General features: G+C 44.1%; 2 protein-coding genes across 2 annotated transcripts; one reads left to right on the top strand and one right to left on the bottom strand.

Moving 5' to 3' along the window:
- Window positions 1-613: 613 nt before the first annotated feature.
- Window positions 614-6,126, top strand: LOC120650521 (galactose mutarotase-like). The gene is made up of 5 exons (XM_039927674.1): window positions 614-1,195; window positions 1,290-1,339; window positions 3,234-3,360; window positions 5,084-5,188; window positions 5,268-6,126. Exons 1-5 carry the CDS (start codon window positions 775-777, stop codon window positions 5,888-5,890), a joined length of 1,326 nt encoding a protein of 441 aa, XP_039783608.1. The 5' UTR covers window positions 614-774; the 3' UTR covers window positions 5,891-6,126.
- A 551-nt stretch (window positions 6,127-6,677) lies between these two features.
- Window positions 6,678-7,397, bottom strand: LOC120650522. The gene has a single exon (XM_039927675.1). The coding sequence runs from the start codon at window positions 7,263-7,265 to the stop codon at window positions 6,924-6,926; it is 342 nt and encodes a 113-aa protein (XP_039783609.1). The 5' UTR covers window positions 7,266-7,397; the 3' UTR covers window positions 6,678-6,923.
- Window positions 7,398-18,917: the final 11,520 nt, after the last annotated feature.

The following is an 18,917-nucleotide window of genomic DNA, read 5'->3' as shown; positions in this document are numbered from 1 at the left end:
TACTACTCTTCCAGGACCAGGAGAACACATGATGGAAGCCATACTAATAAAGAAAATATATTACACCAAGTGATGCAGAATCTAGGTCCCTTGAGGAGGGATGGTAATATTTAAATATCCCTGATGTTATGGAATCTTGTTAAACCGTTCTAATTTGTACTGAATAGTTTGGTCAAGTGTTATCTCTTTTTTTTGAGATTACACAGTACAACTCAGACACTTACAACGCACGCACAATTACACCCCTATGAGCATATTTGAAGATTGAGCTGGTAAACTCTTGAGATTGACGAAGTCACCATAGACGCCTCGCTATCGATGAGAACGTTGCTTATCATTGAATGTAACGCCGTTAAATTTTAAAATATTCGCTCTCACGGGGAGTCGAACTCAAGATCTCATGTGCTGCCTTATAACCACTAGACTATATGTCCTTTCGCGTCAAGTGTTATCTCTTGAGAAAGGATTCCTTTTGGACTGTAATTTTATCAGATATGGAGTTTCCCTAATTAGCGGCATCGGATGGCTATTTTCAAAGCACAGGTCAGCAGCCAAACTCCTTTTTTTTTTCCTTCCCTCACTCAAAAGCATGTGACGTACTGACGTGCCCCCACTGCAGTTGATTTCTGAGCCCGTGGAAGAACACGGGGTGCGCCAACGGCGTTCGCTCCAGCGCCCTCCGTGTCCCCTTGGCGGGCGCCGGCCTCGCCATTGGAGATGATCCGGAGCTGAACCCAAACCCCCGGGAATTCGGGACGCCGAGCGCCGGAGCAAATGGAGCAGCTGGTGGGGGTTCACAATCACCACCACCACCACCACTCCCTCTCCCCTCGGACCCCTCGCACCCCGACCCGCGCGCAGCCGCAGCCGCAGCCGCTCCTCCACCACCTGCCGTCCAACCGGTTCCGGGATCCCCAGTCCCAGATTCGCGCCGCTGCCGGCAGGATCCTCCGCGCCACCCCGCCCTTCTTCCTCGTCCTCCTCGCCGCCGTCTACCTCCTCGCCTCCGTCACCATCTTCTCCGCCCCCACGCCGCTGCTCCGCCTCCGCGGGACCTCTCCCAGGCCCCTCCTCCTCTCCATGCCCGCGCCGCCGCCCGCGCCGGAGTTCTTCGAGCTCCACGGCGGGGGGCTTCGGGTCCGCCTCACCAATGTCGGCGCCGCCGTCACCTCGCTCCTTGCCCCGGACAAGAACGGTGCGTTTTTCCCTCCCGAGAAGTTTCTGCTTGCTTTTGCCGTTTGTGGTCCTGAATCTTTTGGTTCACGGTGTTCTGCTTGTTTTCTTCCCAGGGGTTCTCGCTGATGTGGTGCTTGGGTTCGACTCGCTGGATCCGTATCTGGTGAGTTCTTGATGCATGCATTCCCATTTACAGCCATTGATCAGCACATTTGGCTCATTTCTCCGAGATCACGCCGGGACTAGAGTTAGGACTGCAAGAAGATATTTTCTTGGTTTCGGACTTTTGGAAGTCAACTTGTGCTATAGCCTTGTTTTTTCTGTATCCAAGCACTGCATTTTTTTTTGTTAGCTTGTGTAAATGTCCCTGCGTTTGTGCTAAGGATCTCTTTCTTTTTGTTTTGGCTCGTAGGTTACTTCAGTTAAAGCCTGCGTCTTGTAATAGTTAAGTATACTGCAATAAGATAAAGTAGTAATTTTAGTTTTTCTCGCCAAAGTGCAGCAAATTCATTGATTCATGTCTTGAAATTTAAATTAATGTTAGTACCTAGTACCTACAGTATTATAATGTAAATCTTTAAAACACTTTTGCCAGTAATAAATGCTTTAATCTCTGTAAGTTCTACTTTTAGCATCTGCTGTGTTAAGTCAACTCTACTAAAACATTTGGTCATTCCATTGCCGTGATTAATGTTTTTTCCCCTTCTCTTCTCTTCTCTGTTTTTATTTTTTTTCTTGAATTTTTCTTCATGGTCAAAACGATGAGTGGTGAAAAGGAATATGGTGCAGGGGTAAATGACAAGTGTCATTTTGTAGAAGTAGATGTAGATGCGATAATAGAGGTTTGTTCAGTGGCAAAAGGAAAATCTTCTTTTGAAGTTGAAGTGTAAAAGGTAATTCTAAACGTGAACCTCATTTGGTTTAGATACGCCTCACTCTTGTATCTTATAGCACTAATAATACATCGTGAGTTCAATGATTATGCCTCTGGCATCATAGTGCTATAGGCAACTTTGACTTCCTATGATCTGAATTCTAGCACCATTTTTCTTAAAGATTTAACAATTCCTTAAGTAACATTTCAACTTCCCAGTATAAGTTTAGTCATAGCGTTTAATTTGGAAATAGCATTAAAATAATTCAATGATCAGTCACACTTGATTATTGTTTCAATATGTGTTCATTACTGTAGCTTGTTGTTGGAGTTTTATTCAGTGACTTTTAAGTTATTGTACATATTTTCCTATTTCTAAAATCTTTAAGTCTTGCATATTACTTAATGGTAGTATGATTTGGTGCTCCAGAAGCTACTTTCGAAAAAACAGGTGGAAGATTGTGGCTGTGTGACTCTTCCACAAACCGCACCCTTTTTTCAGCTTGAGACACACTTTGCCAAACTGCATTGTGTTGGCCAGCTGGCACTACTAGCAAGGAGTCAACATTTTGTGTACTTGCTATAGAAGTAAATGCTTTTGATTGTTTGGTGATAGAAACCAGGAAATAGTGTGGTTACAGACAGAACTGAATTCTGAAGTTTGTTTTAAAAATACTCAAATTCCTCATAAATTTTATTGAACTGTATATGGAAATTCCAGTAGAATGTAGTGGTCAAAGTGCCCATCAAATACCATGCCATGTCCAAAATGTCTAATTTTCTGACTTGAGACAGTACTTTGCAAGTCCACTAGTCTTAACCTTTTTTTTGTTTTTATCTTACTTTTCAAAATCTGTACATTTAGTTCTTCTAGTTCAGGCTAACTTGTATTGCTTTTAAGTGCTGCAGTCTTAATTTTCTTGATGTCTAGATCACTGTGTGTTGTTGCATTCTTCTGAATTGTCACTATGAAGTATTACATATCTTCAAGCAGTTACCTAATTTCATGCTAAAATTTTCTGAAATGAGTAGTTCTCTATTGACCACTAGCTGTCTTCAGTTTAAATTGGTATTTACATATATCTCAGTGATCAAGAATTGCTTTGGTGCTAAGAGAGGAAATATCAAGAATTGGTATTTACTTTGTCCCAAAAGTAAGACTGTTGTTTATCTCTTTGATCAGAACGGAACTTCACCTTACTTTGGCTGCATTGTTGGTCGAGTTGCAAATAGAATCAAGGATGGAAAGTTCACTCTAAATGGGGTGCAGCACAATCTGAGTATCAACAACCCACCAAACACTCTTCATGGTAAGACAAATCTTGAATGTTACATACTTACATTTCATTAGCGAAATATTTAAATTTATTTCAGCGTGCAAGTATAACTGATGATGAATAATTTCTTACAACAATCCTGATACTAAATGACTGACAAACTGGGATGCAACTGCTATGATTGTTGTATAACAAAGGCTAACTTCATATCCACGTTGTGTAGTTTGTACAAAGCTTTCAATGGGGATAGCTTCTTATTGGTGGTATTAATTGTGATGGGCATAGCTTTTTATTGGTGAGCTATTAATTGTAGCCATACAAAGCTTTCAATGTCCACACTGTAAAATTTTCATTTCTCATCAAACACATTGTTGGTTTACCCTTAGAATAGGACAATTGTGCACTGTTTTTTTGGTAATCACTTATATGTTGAAACTGTAAATTACTATCATGGATACGGTCGTAAACCAAGTAGTAAAATGACAACAACAAATAGCAGCCGCGCCACCAGGACAGGATAAGAGGAGGTTGGGACTTGTTTGATATTAATGTATGCTTGAATAAAAACATTGTCTCATGGAGGCCTACAGAGGCAAACCACTCATAAAAAAAAACCTTGACCGGTGGGGGAAAGACTGCCTCCACGGCATTGCACTAAGAAGAAATCTCAGCCAAGCCGGCCGAGAAAACACCCGAACCCCGGCTTCACCCTATATGGCTGCACCGAACCTGGGCTAACCATGACCCATTGGGTTGGCGACCACTGCAACTACCCCTTGGTAGGAGGGCCCAAACCAACCACAGGTGCCACAGGCCGGCGCCTTGCCACTATTTTTTGGGTTGCCAGCGAGGGAATTTTTTGCTGCCACCAGGATGAACCCTGGTTGGTGCCTTCCTCAACTGGGAAGCTTACCACTACACTACAGGAGTGTTGGCAGGCAAACCACTCATAACCGGCCTCATGAACGAAATAATCTGTAATTAAAATCTGAGAGGGTTTGATGGACCCAAAAATAGTTTAGCGGGGAATAAAATGCTGTTGCCTTGATACTTTTTTTTGCTTGCTGAATGACAATAACTGCTGCCCGTTCTTTTTGGATCTAGTCTGTAGGCATGGCCATAAGAATTGCACTCTAGAATTTCCCAAACCACATATCAATTGTTTAAGCTGATTAATAACCATGGACCCAAGCCAGTCATCAAATACCAAATGTTCTAGTCAAATAACTAATAGGATATGCTTTCAAAGTAGATAACGAGGCTTATCTTAGAAGTAGATAGGATGGGACACAAGTAGCAATTTACCTTAGGTCCAGTTGAGGTAAGGGATTGACATTTTCATTTCTATAGGCAAACAATAAGAATGAATCGACCTACTTGCACTTCAATCGTCAGTCTGAACCTCCTTAGCATGAGATTGAACACTCTTGCAAGAAGATGGTTATGACAAAAGAGAAGGCTGGGGGAAGCGCATGCCAGCGCTGCTGTAGGCAGCTGCTGCCAACTACAACAGCCATGGTGCTAGCAGTCTCTGCTTTTCCGTTGCCCACTACTGAACTATAGGCAGTTAATATGTGTTTATTATCAGATACTTTCTGTTATATGTTCTCTTATTGATATACCTATTGCGTTGGGGATGCTTCCTAACCTCGATCAGATGCATGTTTGGATGTAGAAAAAAAAAATGATATCTATGTCACTTCAATTATTTTTGCTTCCATGTTCCATTCACTGATGCATGCAATTCCTTATTCAGGTGGATTTAAAGGGTTTGACAAAACTGTATGGGAAGTTGCGGAATATAACAAAGGGCACAACCCTTCAATCACCTTTAAGTATTATAGTAAAGACGGAGAGGAAGGTACTGTGACAATTAACTTCTCTAAACAATTACTGTCTAAATGTCTTAATATGATGAATATTATTGCTTTGAAAAACAGGTTACCCAGGTGATGTTTCTGTTACTGCGAGATATTCCCTTCTTCCAAGTGCAACACTGAAGCTTGAGATGGAAGGCATACCATTGAAAAAGGCCACACCCATCAGTTTAGCACAGCACACCTATTGGAACCTTGCAGGCCACAACTCAGGAGATGTGCTTTCGCACTCGGTCCAGATATGGGGCTCTCAGTTAACTCCAGTAGATCAAACCTCAATACCTACAGGCGAGTTCATGCCAGTTAGCGGTACTCCCTTTGATTTCTTGACTGGGAACATGATTGGAAGCAGAATTGATCAGGTCCCTGGTGGTTATGATCACAATTACGTGCTTGACTCTGGTGAAGTGAGGTTAGGCTTGCGACATGTGGCAAAAGTAGCAGACCCGTCAAGCTCAAGAGTCCTAGACATTTGGGCAGATGCACCTGGAGTGCAGTTCTACACTGGAAATTTTCTTCATGGCATTGTGGGCAAAGGAGGTATGGTCTACGGGAAGCATGCTGGCCTTTGCCTTGAGACGCAAGGTTTCCCAAATGCTGTTAATCAACCTAATTTTCCATCTATTGTCATTCACCCTGGTGAGAAGTACCAGCATACGATGCTGTTTGAGTTCTCTACCGAGTGATGTAGCCCCTGTAGATATACACCATTTTTCTTGTGTTTTCTGCTTGTCATTAGTTATAAGCTATGGTGCGGCAGTTGTTAAATTTATTCTTGATAGGGCTAGATATATAACAGAATGTAACAAAATTAGTAGGAATGGGGCGAATTTGCTGCCATGAAAGTGTAGGTGTTTCCATCTCATGTGAACCCTGTACTTACGAGTTAATGATAGTTCATCCAGGATTACTGGATTAACAATTCTTGCATGGAGTAGGTTAAAGTACCATTTTCTATCGAGGAAAACTAAGTGAAACATGGGCTATCCTAATATTATAAAACCACCCAGAAAAGGAAACTAAGTGAGAAAGGTATCTTTTTTTTCTTCTCACAATTATAACCGTGACTCAAAATTGAAATGATTCATAGCTGGTCTTCTCCATTATGTTGTTTGTGGATCATAAATGTATTAAGCACTCTGTGAATCATGTCTGATGCACAGGGACTTGTATGCATCATCTCATCATACACCTTTCTGGCTTTCTCCATTCGCAACACTAAGGGGTTGTTTGGTTCGCGGCCACACTTTGCCTGCGTAAAGTTCGGCAAGCCACGGAGCCAAGGCAGCTGTTTGGTTCAGCTTTTTGCTGTGGCTGCCACAACCCACAAGTCGTTGCTCTCGTTGCTTCTTGCTCCTGTCGTTTTCTTTCTTATGCTCGTCGTTTTGCAGTGTGGCAGATTCGCCGCCACAAGATGCATGGCGAGCGTGTGGCAAGGCTAATGATGGCCACGAACCAAACAGCCACTAACACTTGAGAACTGAAGATGGTCGTATGGACCTGCTGTTATGCAGCCATGGATACAAGTTATGAGAAGCCATACATGATCCTCTGATCTACTAGTTGTAAACAGTGAAGATATGGAGGGAAAACCAAAAGAAATACACTGAGAAAAAGCAAGAAAATCACCCAGTACCCATCGGCACATACACTTCTCAGGATCTGGCGCAGAATGCTCCACCAATCCATCCTGTATGTCCTCTGATCAGCAGCTGCCTGCTAGTCCTCCTGAGGCAGAGCGTCCCCTTCCTCCCCGAGAGGCCGGTACCGGACCCTCGCCGGCCGCTCCCTCCGGCCGCTGCCGCTGCCGGGTTCCTCCGCCACCTCGGCCGAGGAGCACATCCTCGGCAAGAACGACCCGCTGCCTGCGCCGCCGCCCTTATTCTTCTTCGCCTGCTGCTTCTTGCTGCTGCTCCGGGGGCTGCCGCCGCCGCTGGCCGCGACCTTGCTGCTGCTCTTCTTGCCGTGGCCGCCGACCTCCACCCTCCGGAAGTACTCGACCTCCCGGAGCACCAGCGAGCCCACCGTGCCCCGCGCGCCGACCTCGACCGGCGCCGCCATGCCTGCCGCGCCCGCCGGCGCAGTACGTGCACTAGCCACTAGCTAGCAGCCTACCACCACTGCTAGCTTATGGCTGGCTTGGGATTATTCACTTCAGTGCGAGGTCTGCCCACAGAACAGAACAGTGGTGGTACTTGGTGTAGGGAAACGGGTAGTCTACGCTAGCATCACTACCGCATAAACCCAAGATACTTGCGAGTAGAAGATCATAGATCGTTACCACTAGACGCGCAGCACAGCGGAAGAAATCGCGCGTCGATGTAGAGGAAGTAGTCGATCACGTCCCACGAACCGAGCTCCTCGTACTTGATCCCAGCAGCCGATCAGCGCAGCAGTCGCAGCAGCGCCTCCACGGAGTCCACACGTACGGGGATGAAACGCCGGGCGTCGGTGTGCTAGCACCGCACGCACGGCAAGGGAGGCGGCCGACAGAGAGGGAGGGGCGGCGACTAGGAAGGTGGTGCGGCTCAGGTCATCGCCCCCCCTAACCCCTCCCTCATATATATAGGGCGTACTAATGGGCTTCTATCTCATAGGCCCATTAGTAACCCTAATCCCTTTTGGATCAATATCCACTTGGGCCTTTAAACCGTATTGTGATGATGGGCTCTTGGGCATATCACCAACAATCTCCCACTTGCACTAGAGACAATCATACATGCAAGCTTTCCAACATTCCAAACCCCTTAAGTGTGTGACCCGTTAGTTTCATGTGTAGGTGGTCGTGATCGGAAATCATTTCCGAATCACAAGTCAATAGCGGCACCTAGCAGGGCATAGTGACTCACAAATACACATAAAGATCATATCGGCCGAACCATAAATATACTCATACACCGATCCCTTTGCCACACGATATCAGTCAAGCTCAAAGCGAGATGCGTGCCACCTTTGTGATAGCTCGACCATTCTCTCGATCTAATAGTGGATTCTATTCATAACTAACCTTTAGTCATCATGATTAACTCTTTAATCACTTTGGCATGGCCATGCACTTTCAAATCCAACTATCTCGAGGGGCCCAGAGATATCTCTCCCGTTACCTAGGAGGGGCAAATTCCATCTTGATCCGCTCACATCCCATTCCATGTTTCATGACATACCTGTAAGCTGCTTTTGTAACTACCCAGTCACGGAGTAGCGTTTAGCAGCCCCAAGATGCACCACTACACACAGTGAGAAACAATGGCGATCTCAGGTCTAAGGATTCAGTAGGTATAACACTCAAGAACAACTGATGGCACATACAAAATAACAATCCCAACATTGTCTTGGAGTGGGTCAATCCAACACCATGTTCACCAACATGTGTCCACATCATTAATCCGATATCTCCATATCCATGATCCGTGAAACATGATCATCAATTAATGCATGTGCTAGTCTCAACGTCGTTGTTGTCCCACACAACGACATAAACTAGGAATAATTTAGAATCATATCATTTTCAACAAAGAGTTTCACGAACAAGTCACAAACTTGATAATCAATGTAAAATAATCATCCATGGAATAAATAACAATTATTTATCATTACATAAACATACTCATGACACAAAATCTCCCACGCACACTAGAATCACTGATGTAAGTATCTAATACCCATAGATCTCATGTGCGCCTCATGCTTTGGTTGTGGGAGAGGCTTCGTCAACGGATCAGCAACGTTTGAATCCGTGTGCACCTTGCAAACCTTCACATCACCTCTCTCAACAAAGTTACGGATGAGGTGATACTTCCGCAGTATATGTCTGGACTTCTTAGTTGTTCTAGGCTCCTTTGCTAGTGCAACGGCACCACTATTATCACAATAGAGGTCCACTGGACTGGACGCACTAGGAACAACACCCAAGTCAGAAACAAACTTTCTGATCCAAACAGCTTCTTTTGCAGCTTCGAAAGCTGCAATATACTCGGCCTCTGTCGTCGAATCAGCCACCGTATCTTGCTTCGAACTCTTCCAGTTCACTGCCCCACCATTGAGGCAGAAAACAAAACCGGATTGCGATTTGGAGTCATCTTTGTCTGTTTGAAAACTAGCATCGGTGTAACCCTTTACAAGGAGCTCATTTTCGCCTCCAAATATTAGGAACATATCCTTAGTTCTTCTCAAGTACTTAAGGATACTCTTTACAATTGTCCAGTGAGGTTCACCGAAATCTGACTGATACCTGCTCGTAACACTTAGAGCAAAGGAAACATCTGGGCGCGTGCAAAGCATAGCATACATGATCGACCCTATGGCTGAAGCATAAGGAATCGTACTCATCCTCTTTTACTCATCAGGTGTCGTAGCACACTGACTCTTGCTTAGAGTAATGCCATGTGACATTGGCAAGAAACCTTTCTTGGAATCTTGCATATTGAACCGATTCAATATCTTGTCAATGTACGTGTCTTGGCTCAATCCAATTAGCCTTTTTGATCTATCTCTATAGATCCTAATACCCAGAATATAAGCCGCCTCTCCTAAATCCTTCATCGAAAAACTCTTTTTCAATGAGGTTTTAACGGCTTCAAGCATTGGAATATCATTTCCGATCAGTAATATGTCATCCACATATAGGACCAGAAACACAAGTGCGCTCCCACTAGCCTTTTTGTAAACACAAGGCTCATCTTCATTCTTGATGAAGCCAAACCCTTTGACTACTTCATCAAAACGAATATTCCAACTCCGAGATGCTTGCTTCAATCCATAGATGGACCTCTGAAGCTTACATATTTTCCCAGCATTTTTAGGATCGACAAAACCTTCAGGCTGTGTCATATACACATCCTCACTTAGATGTCCATTAAGGAAAGCGGTTTTGACATCCATTTGCCATATTTCATAGTCATAATATGCGGCAATTGCTAGGAGAATCCGAACAGACTTTAGCATTGCGACGGGCAAAAAGGTTTCATCATAGTCAACACCTTGAATTTGTCGGAAACCTTTCGCCACCAATCGTGCCTTATAGATGTGAACATTTCCATCCATGTCTAATTTTTTCTTAAAAATCCACTTACAGTCGACAGGTCTTACACTGTCAATCTGATCGACCAAGTTCCAAACTTGATTATCATGCATGGATTTTAACTCGGATTCCATGGCTTCAAGCCATTTGTCGGAGTCGGGTCCCATCATTGCTTCTTTGTAGGTCAAGGGCTCATAATTTTCCATCAATAATACATGGCGCTCCTCCGTAATAAGGAGGTTGAGCTTGTCAGTAGCGCGACGTGCTCTTATAGACCTTCGTGGGGCTGGTGCCTCAACTACGGGTTGTGCAATATCTTGCACATCCCGTGGATCTTCAGTGGGTGCTGAAACAGTTTCGGGTGTTTCTTGAATTTCTTCAAGTTGCACCTTGCTCCCACTAAATCCTTTTGAGAGAAACTCCTTTTCTAAGAAAACACCATTGCGAGCGACAAACACTTTGCCTTCCGCCTTATTGTAAAAATAATATCCTTTGGTTTCCCTAGGATACCCCACAAAGAAACATTTGTCTGATTTTGGAGTGAGCTTATCTGATATCAAACGTTTGACAAAAGCCTCACATCCCCAAACTTTGAGAAAAGATAATCCGGGACGCTTCCCAGTCCATATCTCATATGGTGTCTTCTCAACAGACTTACTTGGAACCCTATTCAGTGTGAACGCAGCAGTTTCAAGAGCATAACCCCAAAATGACAATGGAAGATCAGCTTGGCTCATCATGGACCTAACCATGTCCAACAAGGTTCGGTTCCTCCGTTCGGATACCCCATTCCATTGAGGCGTTCCGGGCGGAGTTAGCTGCGGAATAATTCCACATTGCTTCAAATGATCACCAAATTCAAGGCTCAAATATTCTCCTCCACGATCAGATCGCAGAAATTTAATTGTTTGCCTAATTGATTTTGTACTTCATTCTGAAATTTTTTGAACTTTTCAAACGATTCAGACTTGTGCCTCATTAAGTAGATATAGCCATCTACTAAAGTCATCAGTGAAAGTAATGAAGTACTGAAAACCACCTCTGGCTATTGAGCTCATTGGTCCACATACATCGGTATGTACAAGTCCCAACAAGTCGCTCGCCCTCTCACTCTGACCAGTGAAAGGCGCTTTGGTCATCTTTCCAAGCAAACAAGACTCACATGTGTCAAATGATTCAAAATCAAATGAGCTTAACAATCCATTTTTATGTAGTTGTTCAATGCGCTTCTCATTTATATGACCTAAGCGACAATGCCAAATAAAAGTGGGATTCAAATCATTTGGTCTAAGTCTCTTAGTATTAATATTACAGACAGATTTATCCTCAAGATTAAGAACATATAATCCATTCACCAATGGACAATGAGCATAAAAAATACCATTGCAAAAGATAGAACAACGTTTGTTTTCAATTACAATCTTAAAATCACCAACTTCTTCCAAACATGAAGAAGAAACAATGTTCTTACTCAAAGCAGGAATGCAATAACAATTATTTTATTCCAAAACTAATCCGGAGGGTAGAGACAAGTGGTAGGTGCCGACCGCCAACACCGCAACCTTTGCGCCATTGCCGACCCGAACGTCCAACTCGCCTCTTGCAAATCTTCTAGTCTCACTTAGACCCTGCAACGATTTGCAAGTGTGAATCATCGATCCAGTATCAAATACCCATGATTCACTAGAAGATAATGCAATATTTATTTCTATAACATTTATACCTGAAGTGGAAGTCTCACTTCCCTTCTTCTTCTTCTTTTCTTCCAAGTACTTCTTGCAGTTCCTAGACCAATGTCCCTTTTCATGACAGTGGAAGCATTCATCTTCAGAAGTAGGGCCAGATTTGGCCTTAGGTGCTGGCTTTAGCTTAGAGCCCGAGGACTCACCACCGGAACTCTTTTCCTTGCCTTTACCTTTGGGATTAGGAGGCGTCCAACGCTTTCTCTTTTTGTTCCCCTTCTGAATCATCATCACATGATTGGGATTCTTCTTAATGCTCTCCTTTGGTGTTTTTAGCATCCCATGCAACTCACTCAATATTTTATCCAAACCATTCATCTGAAGTTCAGAACCAAGTCTATCCAAAGTCTCAATGTAACCAACCATTTTAATCACATGAGGACTGACTGGGCTACCTTCTGCCAGCTTGCACGCAAACAAGGACTTTGAGATATTGAATCTCTCAGTCCTGGTTTGGTTCTGAAACATCCCACACAGCCCCTCGATCATGGTATGAGCATCCGCATGCTCATATTGCTTCTGCAGATCAGGGGACATGGTGGCGAGCATCAGACAGCTGACATCAAGTGAGTCATTGCAGTGCTTCTCATAAGCTCTGCGATCAGCAGCAGTTGCATTGTCAGGGAGATCATCAGGATATGGCTGCTCAAGAACATACTCCTTTTTCTCTTGCCTGAGAACAATTCTCAGGTTGCGGTACCAATCAATAAAGTTTGTTCCATTCAACTTTTCTTTCTCAAGAACAGAACGCAAATTGAAAGCGGAATTGTTATTGGCAGACATGATCTACAACATTAAAGTAAAGCAAGATTTCAGCACTAAGTTTATGTAAAGACTTTCATTAACTGATTTAACAAAAGACAACCTACTATATCAAAGTCATCTTCCCTCTAATGACATATAGTGGTTCAAGATCCATAATCACTAAAATTCTAGTGAGCTTTAGCATCACGGCTAGAAAAGTAGTGATACAGGTAAGTAACAAATTACTAATCACATCTCTATGCGACTCTTGTTTGTTGGGTGGCATCCAATGCCCCGGCCCCAACCCTATGCCTTAAAGCCCAAAACTGTTTTGATAGCTTTGCTGAGTAAACCATTACTATGCTTGTGAATGTCCGACATCCACCCTATACAAAAGTGATAGCTGAGGGTACTCTACTTTGGTAAACCTACCACACAACGATCAAAATTTATAGGTGCAGCTATTGGTAAAAGGCATCAAAAACTCAAACTTTTCTGAGGGAAGCTATTCTATCATGATTAAAGCATCCACCATATGTAAAAGCATGAAAGAATAGTATGACAGGAAAATAAACATCACAGGCATATAATCATATTATATTGTGAATAGTATGGCCTCTTGCATCACAATGGGCTCCATCGCCATGGCTCCAAGGTGACCTCCATTGCCATCCGTCCTGTCTTGTGGTGATCATCATCGCCATCATGATTGAAACCTCTATGAAAAGATACTAAGCTACTACATCTAATAGCTAGTGAAATAATTACATGAGGATTCAAACATCACAAGTCGACACGCAGGTCGTTATACAATAATGGTGCAACCTCAACCCGGTTGTGTTAACTTGCGACACGCAGACCGCACAAATCATCACATACATCATCACATGACATTGAGGCCATACCATTCACATCACACCCTGCAAAAACAAGTTAGGCGTACGACGTGTTCTACCAAAGTAGCGCTTGGGAAGCCGCTACAGCGAGAAAGCAACAGCGAGAAAGCAGCGCCCTGAAAACCTCACGGAATTACACAGATCGCATTTATGGAATCCCTATGAAAATCTCATCAGAGTGATCGCATCACCTCAAATCCGAGCCATTCATAATGCCTCAATTTTCACTAGGTCAATCACCTTGACCGTGCAAACTTTTCACTTGAGAAGACTGCATCTACACATGACCTTGATCTGTTGGTTCAATCTGCTGACTATGCACACAGTTAGTCCCGATGGTGATTCCAGCCGGTAGGGACATGTCGTATGCATAACAGAGAAAGAACACAAACTAATCTTTTGTCACATGCCGCGCAATCAACTCGCTCCAATTTTAACCCCTTATGACCAATTGATCTAATCAAACCGTGCAAAAGTAATAGATCCAATCTACTACAACAACATATCACCTATATGCAAAAGATCCAGACAAAAAACTACGCAAGATGGCTCTGGTACCACTGTAGGGAAACGGGTAGGCTACGCTAGCATCACTACCGCATAAACCCAAGATACTTGCGAGTAGAAGGTCATAGATCGTTACCACTAGACGCGCAGCGCAGCGGAAGAAGTCGCGCGTCGATGTAGAGGAAGTAGTCGATCACGTCCCACGAACCGAGCTCCTCGTACTTGATCCCAGCAGCCGATCAGCGCAGCAGTCGCAGCAGCGCCTCCACGGAGTCCACACGTACGGGGATGAAACGCCGGGCGTCGGTGTGCTAGCACCGCACGCACGGCAAGGGAGGCGGCCGAGAGAGAGGGAGGGGCGGCGGCTAGGGAGGTGGTGCGGCTCAGGTCATCGCCCCCCTAGCCCCTCCCTCATATATATAGGGTGTACTAATGGGTTTCTATCTCATAGGCACATTAGTAACCCTAATCTCTCTTGGATTAATATCCACTTGGGTCTTTAAACCGTATTATAATAATGGACTCTTGGACATATCACTAACACTGGCAGTGCCAGCCATGGTCCTCTAGCGGCGAGCTTTTTGGGCGCATGCTGGACGCTGGAGGTGGAGGCGTGGACGCTACTCCAGTACCCGACGATCTGCACGCGCGTGGTGTCAAGCGCAAGTGGTTGGCCCCCCCGTGGATGCATTCGTTGGAGACAAGCAACCATGGGCCATGCGGCCATTGGAGGACCGACGCCCAGCGTGTGGGGATCGTCGTAATGAGGCCCGCCGTACGCCGGGGCCGCGGTGTAGGTGGCCAGTGGAGGACATGCCCGTGTGCTTCCATGTGGCAAGTAGTTCACGAACCTGCCTGGAAGGGATCCAGCTAAGGGGACCATGGCCATAGCCCATAGGTTGCCTGACCTTATGTTTCTTTAATTTTTTAGACCAGTATTATCCGTGCATTGCTACAGATAATATAATAGACCTACATAATACTATTATTCATTTACTTCTTGTACAGGCGGTGCTAGGATTATACGAGACATTGATTGTTTGTATTCCGATTGGGATTCCGATTGATTTGTTCGGATTTCTATTAGGATTTTGATTGATTTGTTCGGACTTCGATTAGAATTCTGATTGATGGACTAAGATAATATTGCTTGCTTTAGAAATAATTTTTTGGAAGTAGTGTTGTTTAATTTGTGGCGAGTGTGGCACGCCACACTGTATAAATATTTCGCACAATGGTAAGCTAGTCAGGAGGTGCCATAAATCGGAAGCCCCAACTTTGTGTTGGGAATTTTATAACACGTAATTTTGTTGTAATAGGTATGAGCTGATGTTGTAGCGAAAAAGGCATTCCAACTTCAATAATGGTTTTGTTGCAAGACATATGATAATGTTGCAGCCAGAGTTTAAGTTGATTACTAATAATATTGCAGCAGTAGTTTCAATTAATTATTGATGTTGCAATAACTATTTTATGATTGTTCAATGGGTTGATCTACAATGTTGCAGTGTTCATTTTCAGTATGTTTGAGATGTGAGATGATGTTAAAAAAATTATTCTAGAATGTTTCATAAATTTATTATAGATATGTCGGTGTTCCGTCCCGGGGTCCGGATCCCAACTAGTAAATGCTGCGTGTTTCCTCGTCCCAGATGTTGATGCAAGAGGCAACACAGTAACGCACTGGTTTATCCTGGTTCCGGCCACGGGGCCGTACGTCCAGCAAAGGAGTATGCGAGGGCACTGTATTATCTTGCACCCGGAGTGATTGTAGTAGGGGGTACAAACAAGGCGAGAGAGGGAGGGAAGCTCCCAGGTCTCTGCTAGAAAAGGAGTTGGTTGAGATGAGTGCGATGATCGCGAGTGTGGATGACTGTGTTTGCTGATGTCCAGAACGTCCCCCTTTAAAGGAAGCCCGCCTCCTACTTTTATAGTCACAAGGAGGGGCGGTGTACATGAGTAGGGGAACGTAAAAGTCGTCGTCTTTCCCCCGAGTCATGGGGGTGCAGTGGTCGAACACTGTGGGAAGTACACTGTGGGGCATGGCATCGGGCGTGGCTGTCGTCCTGGATGTCGTCCGTGGTCTTGCGGAGATCGTGCCGGCGTCCTGCCAACTCCAGCAGGGGGTGTGGTCGTTACTGTGGAATGTTCAGTCCTCCAGATGTGGCGTTCCGTGGGTCTTGCAGGTCAGGGCCCTGCGTGTTCCAGCGTTGGCGGGGCACGCGTCGGTCCCGGACCCCCTAGGACGGAGTGCAGGCGTGCACATCAGGAGATCCGGGGGACACGTGGAGGTCCCGGACCCCTCGAGGGGGGAGGTCCGGGACTCCAGCTGCGTGTGTTGTGTGTCCCTCTTGGAGGGGCACGTGGCGTCGCCGGACCCCTTCCCAAGCAGGAGGTGGGTCCGGGGCCATACGTGTGATGAGGTGGAATCCGGTCGGCCGGAGTTGGCAGAATAGTGCAAGAAGCAGTGCCGAGCACGCTGCGTCCCGCGTCGTAGGTCCCACAGTGCTGCCGCAGAGTCCGGGATGGCGGAGCAGTGACAGGAGTTGGCGGATGGGACTCCGGTCACAGCCACTGTGAGGAATGGCGGCCTGACGCCGTCTGTCCTGAGCACTGTGGAGGATTGGTTGGTTTTCAATGCTTTCGTACGGCGGGCGATTGAGCGGCGGGGCCGTTTGTCCCTTACGCCAAGGGGTGGCCTCGAGCGAGACGGAGATGGGTTACCTGCTCGAGGGAGATTCGCTACCCTCGAGCGAGGCGGAGATGCGGGGCGCAGTCGAGGGTCCTGATGGGAGCTCTCGACTAATGCGGAGATCGTCCCGTGGGCCCGAGAGGGGTGCGAATGGGCCGCATGCTGGGCTTCTTTGAGTCTTTTCCTTTCTTCCAAATGGGAAGGAGGCTGTGGGCTTCCGTGGGCCCAGTTGTCTTAACACGTGTTTGTGTTTTCTAGGGTGATCTTAGTACCCCAATTAGGGTGTCCCTAATTGTGGTATCCGACAAGATATTTTAATAGTTGATTTGCTATGTTGCACATTTTAATCTAATTGACTAATTCAATTTATTTTATTAATTTTCCAACAAAAATATATTTTTTAAAAAATAATTTTTGAATATTGCAGTTGTAATGAAAAAATATCGCAACTATAATGTTTAAATGTTGCACTAGATAATTATTGATGTTACGGAACTCTATTTTTGCATATTATCGTTCTTATTAGATGTTGCATTAAACATAATGTTATGTTAAGTTAGAAAAAAATTCTTTCTACACTCGCTTTTAGCTGCTCGAACATGTGTATATCATGATGTAGGACCTATTTGACTCTATGAAAAGTATATACGCGCGAGCCTAGATAATGTATGTCTACATTTATATTGCAAGTGGTGATTATATTTTAACTGTTGCAATAGTTGATTTATGATGTTAGCTGGGAGCATTCGACGGAAAATTTTCTACCAGGCGTTGTTCTCATAAATTGTAGGGAAGTGTTTCTAGTAACAACAAAAACGTTGGTAGGCGAGAACGGGCACTAGCCCGATTGGTAGCTGGCTTAGGTGGGAGCGCTACCCGCCCGAGCTCGATCGCTGGGATCAGACCTGGGTGTCTCACCGTGTGGTACTGTTCATATGAATAGTTACTCCTTAGTATTATGTGCGCATTTCTCCCACGCGTGGAACCACAGAGAAATTACGACGCGTCTATCGTCTACGGAGTTGGTGGATTCTGGTGATCCCAAGAAGGACGCGGTTTAGATCTGTGTGTAGTTTTAGATTTATTTGTACACGAGTGGTGTGTGTATAATGTGCGTGTGTATAAGCAGATACTACTACAACTGTACCTAGATGAGAGGCACTAAAAAATGTTGGTGGGCTAACGATACTTTGACGCATCTTTTCCATAGGCTCGTGTTGGACGTGGGAGCTGAAGTGGAATGGGGTCGTAAGCTGCAGTGGAATGGGGCTGTGGGCTGAGCAGCAGGTAGCTTGGTTGGGCCAATGAGGAATATGTGACAAAAATGATATACGTAAATCTTAAAAAAGAATAAAAATTCCTCTTTACCATCCTAAACTACCACAAAAGTTTGTTTTCCCTTCATTCAACTACAAAACAGGACATAATTGCTCCCTCATCTCTTTAAAACTGGATACATGATCTCCCTAGTTGTTTTTCTTTTATGTTTACTTCGGTTGAATCTTTGAACACTCATAGTAAATCATAAAATGAAAAACCCAATTTTATTGAATCTATGCAGTGAACATATGCTATGGTATACTTTAGTACAATATTTTTGCTGTAGCTTTAGATATATACTTTTATGTAATTAATTCATAGCTACAGTTTTTGTGTTCTAATTATGGTGAAATTTTTTATGGTGGGCTAATTATTATTTTCTTGAACTTTAGTAAAAATTTCATGCTCACTAGATCATATATGGCCAAGTTATAGATTTGTCTATATAAACCTAGATAAATCTATTCATAAATCTATAACTCATGCATACCTGATCCAATGGGTATACAATTTTTTCTACAGATAAAGTATGTAATTATTGTTCCACCATAAAAATTTCACCTTAATTGGACCAAGGAACTATAGCTATGAATTAATTACCGAAATGTATATACCTAAAGCTACAACAAAAAAATTATACTAAAGTATATGATATCATATATTCATTTCATAGATCTACTCATGTGGAGTCCAACAAATTTATACTTTTTATTTTTTTGAATTTTTTTGTGATTTATTATGATTTTTTAGAGATTCGGCCGAAATAAACATAAAGAAAAATAGAAAATCCAT

The sequence above is a fragment of the Panicum virgatum genome, chromosome 9K, assembly GCF_016808335.1.
Source record: "Panicum virgatum strain AP13 chromosome 9K, P.virgatum_v5, whole genome shotgun sequence".
NCBI classification, from domain to species: Eukaryota; Viridiplantae; Streptophyta; class Magnoliopsida; order Poales; family Poaceae; genus Panicum; species Panicum virgatum.
This window is presented reverse-complemented; position numbering and strand designations above follow the sequence as displayed.

Excerpts from the sequence above, each read along its gene's own strand:
- LOC120650522 (XM_039927675.1), bottom strand. The coding sequence starts at position 7,265 with ATGGCGGCGCCGGTCGAGGTCGGCGCGCGGGGCACGGTGGGCTCGCTG.
- LOC120650521 (XM_039927674.1), top strand. The coding sequence starts at position 775 with ATGGAGCAGCTGGTGGGGGTTCACAATCACCACCACCACCACCACTCC. Across the intron at positions 1,340-3,233 it reads ACTCGCTGGATCCGTATCTG|AACGGAACTTCACCTTACTT; the intron begins GTGAGTTCTTGA and ends CTCTTTGATCAG. Across the intron at positions 3,361-5,083 it reads CCCACCAAACACTCTTCATG|GTGGATTTAAAGGGTTTGAC; the intron begins GTAAGACAAATC and ends TTCCTTATTCAG.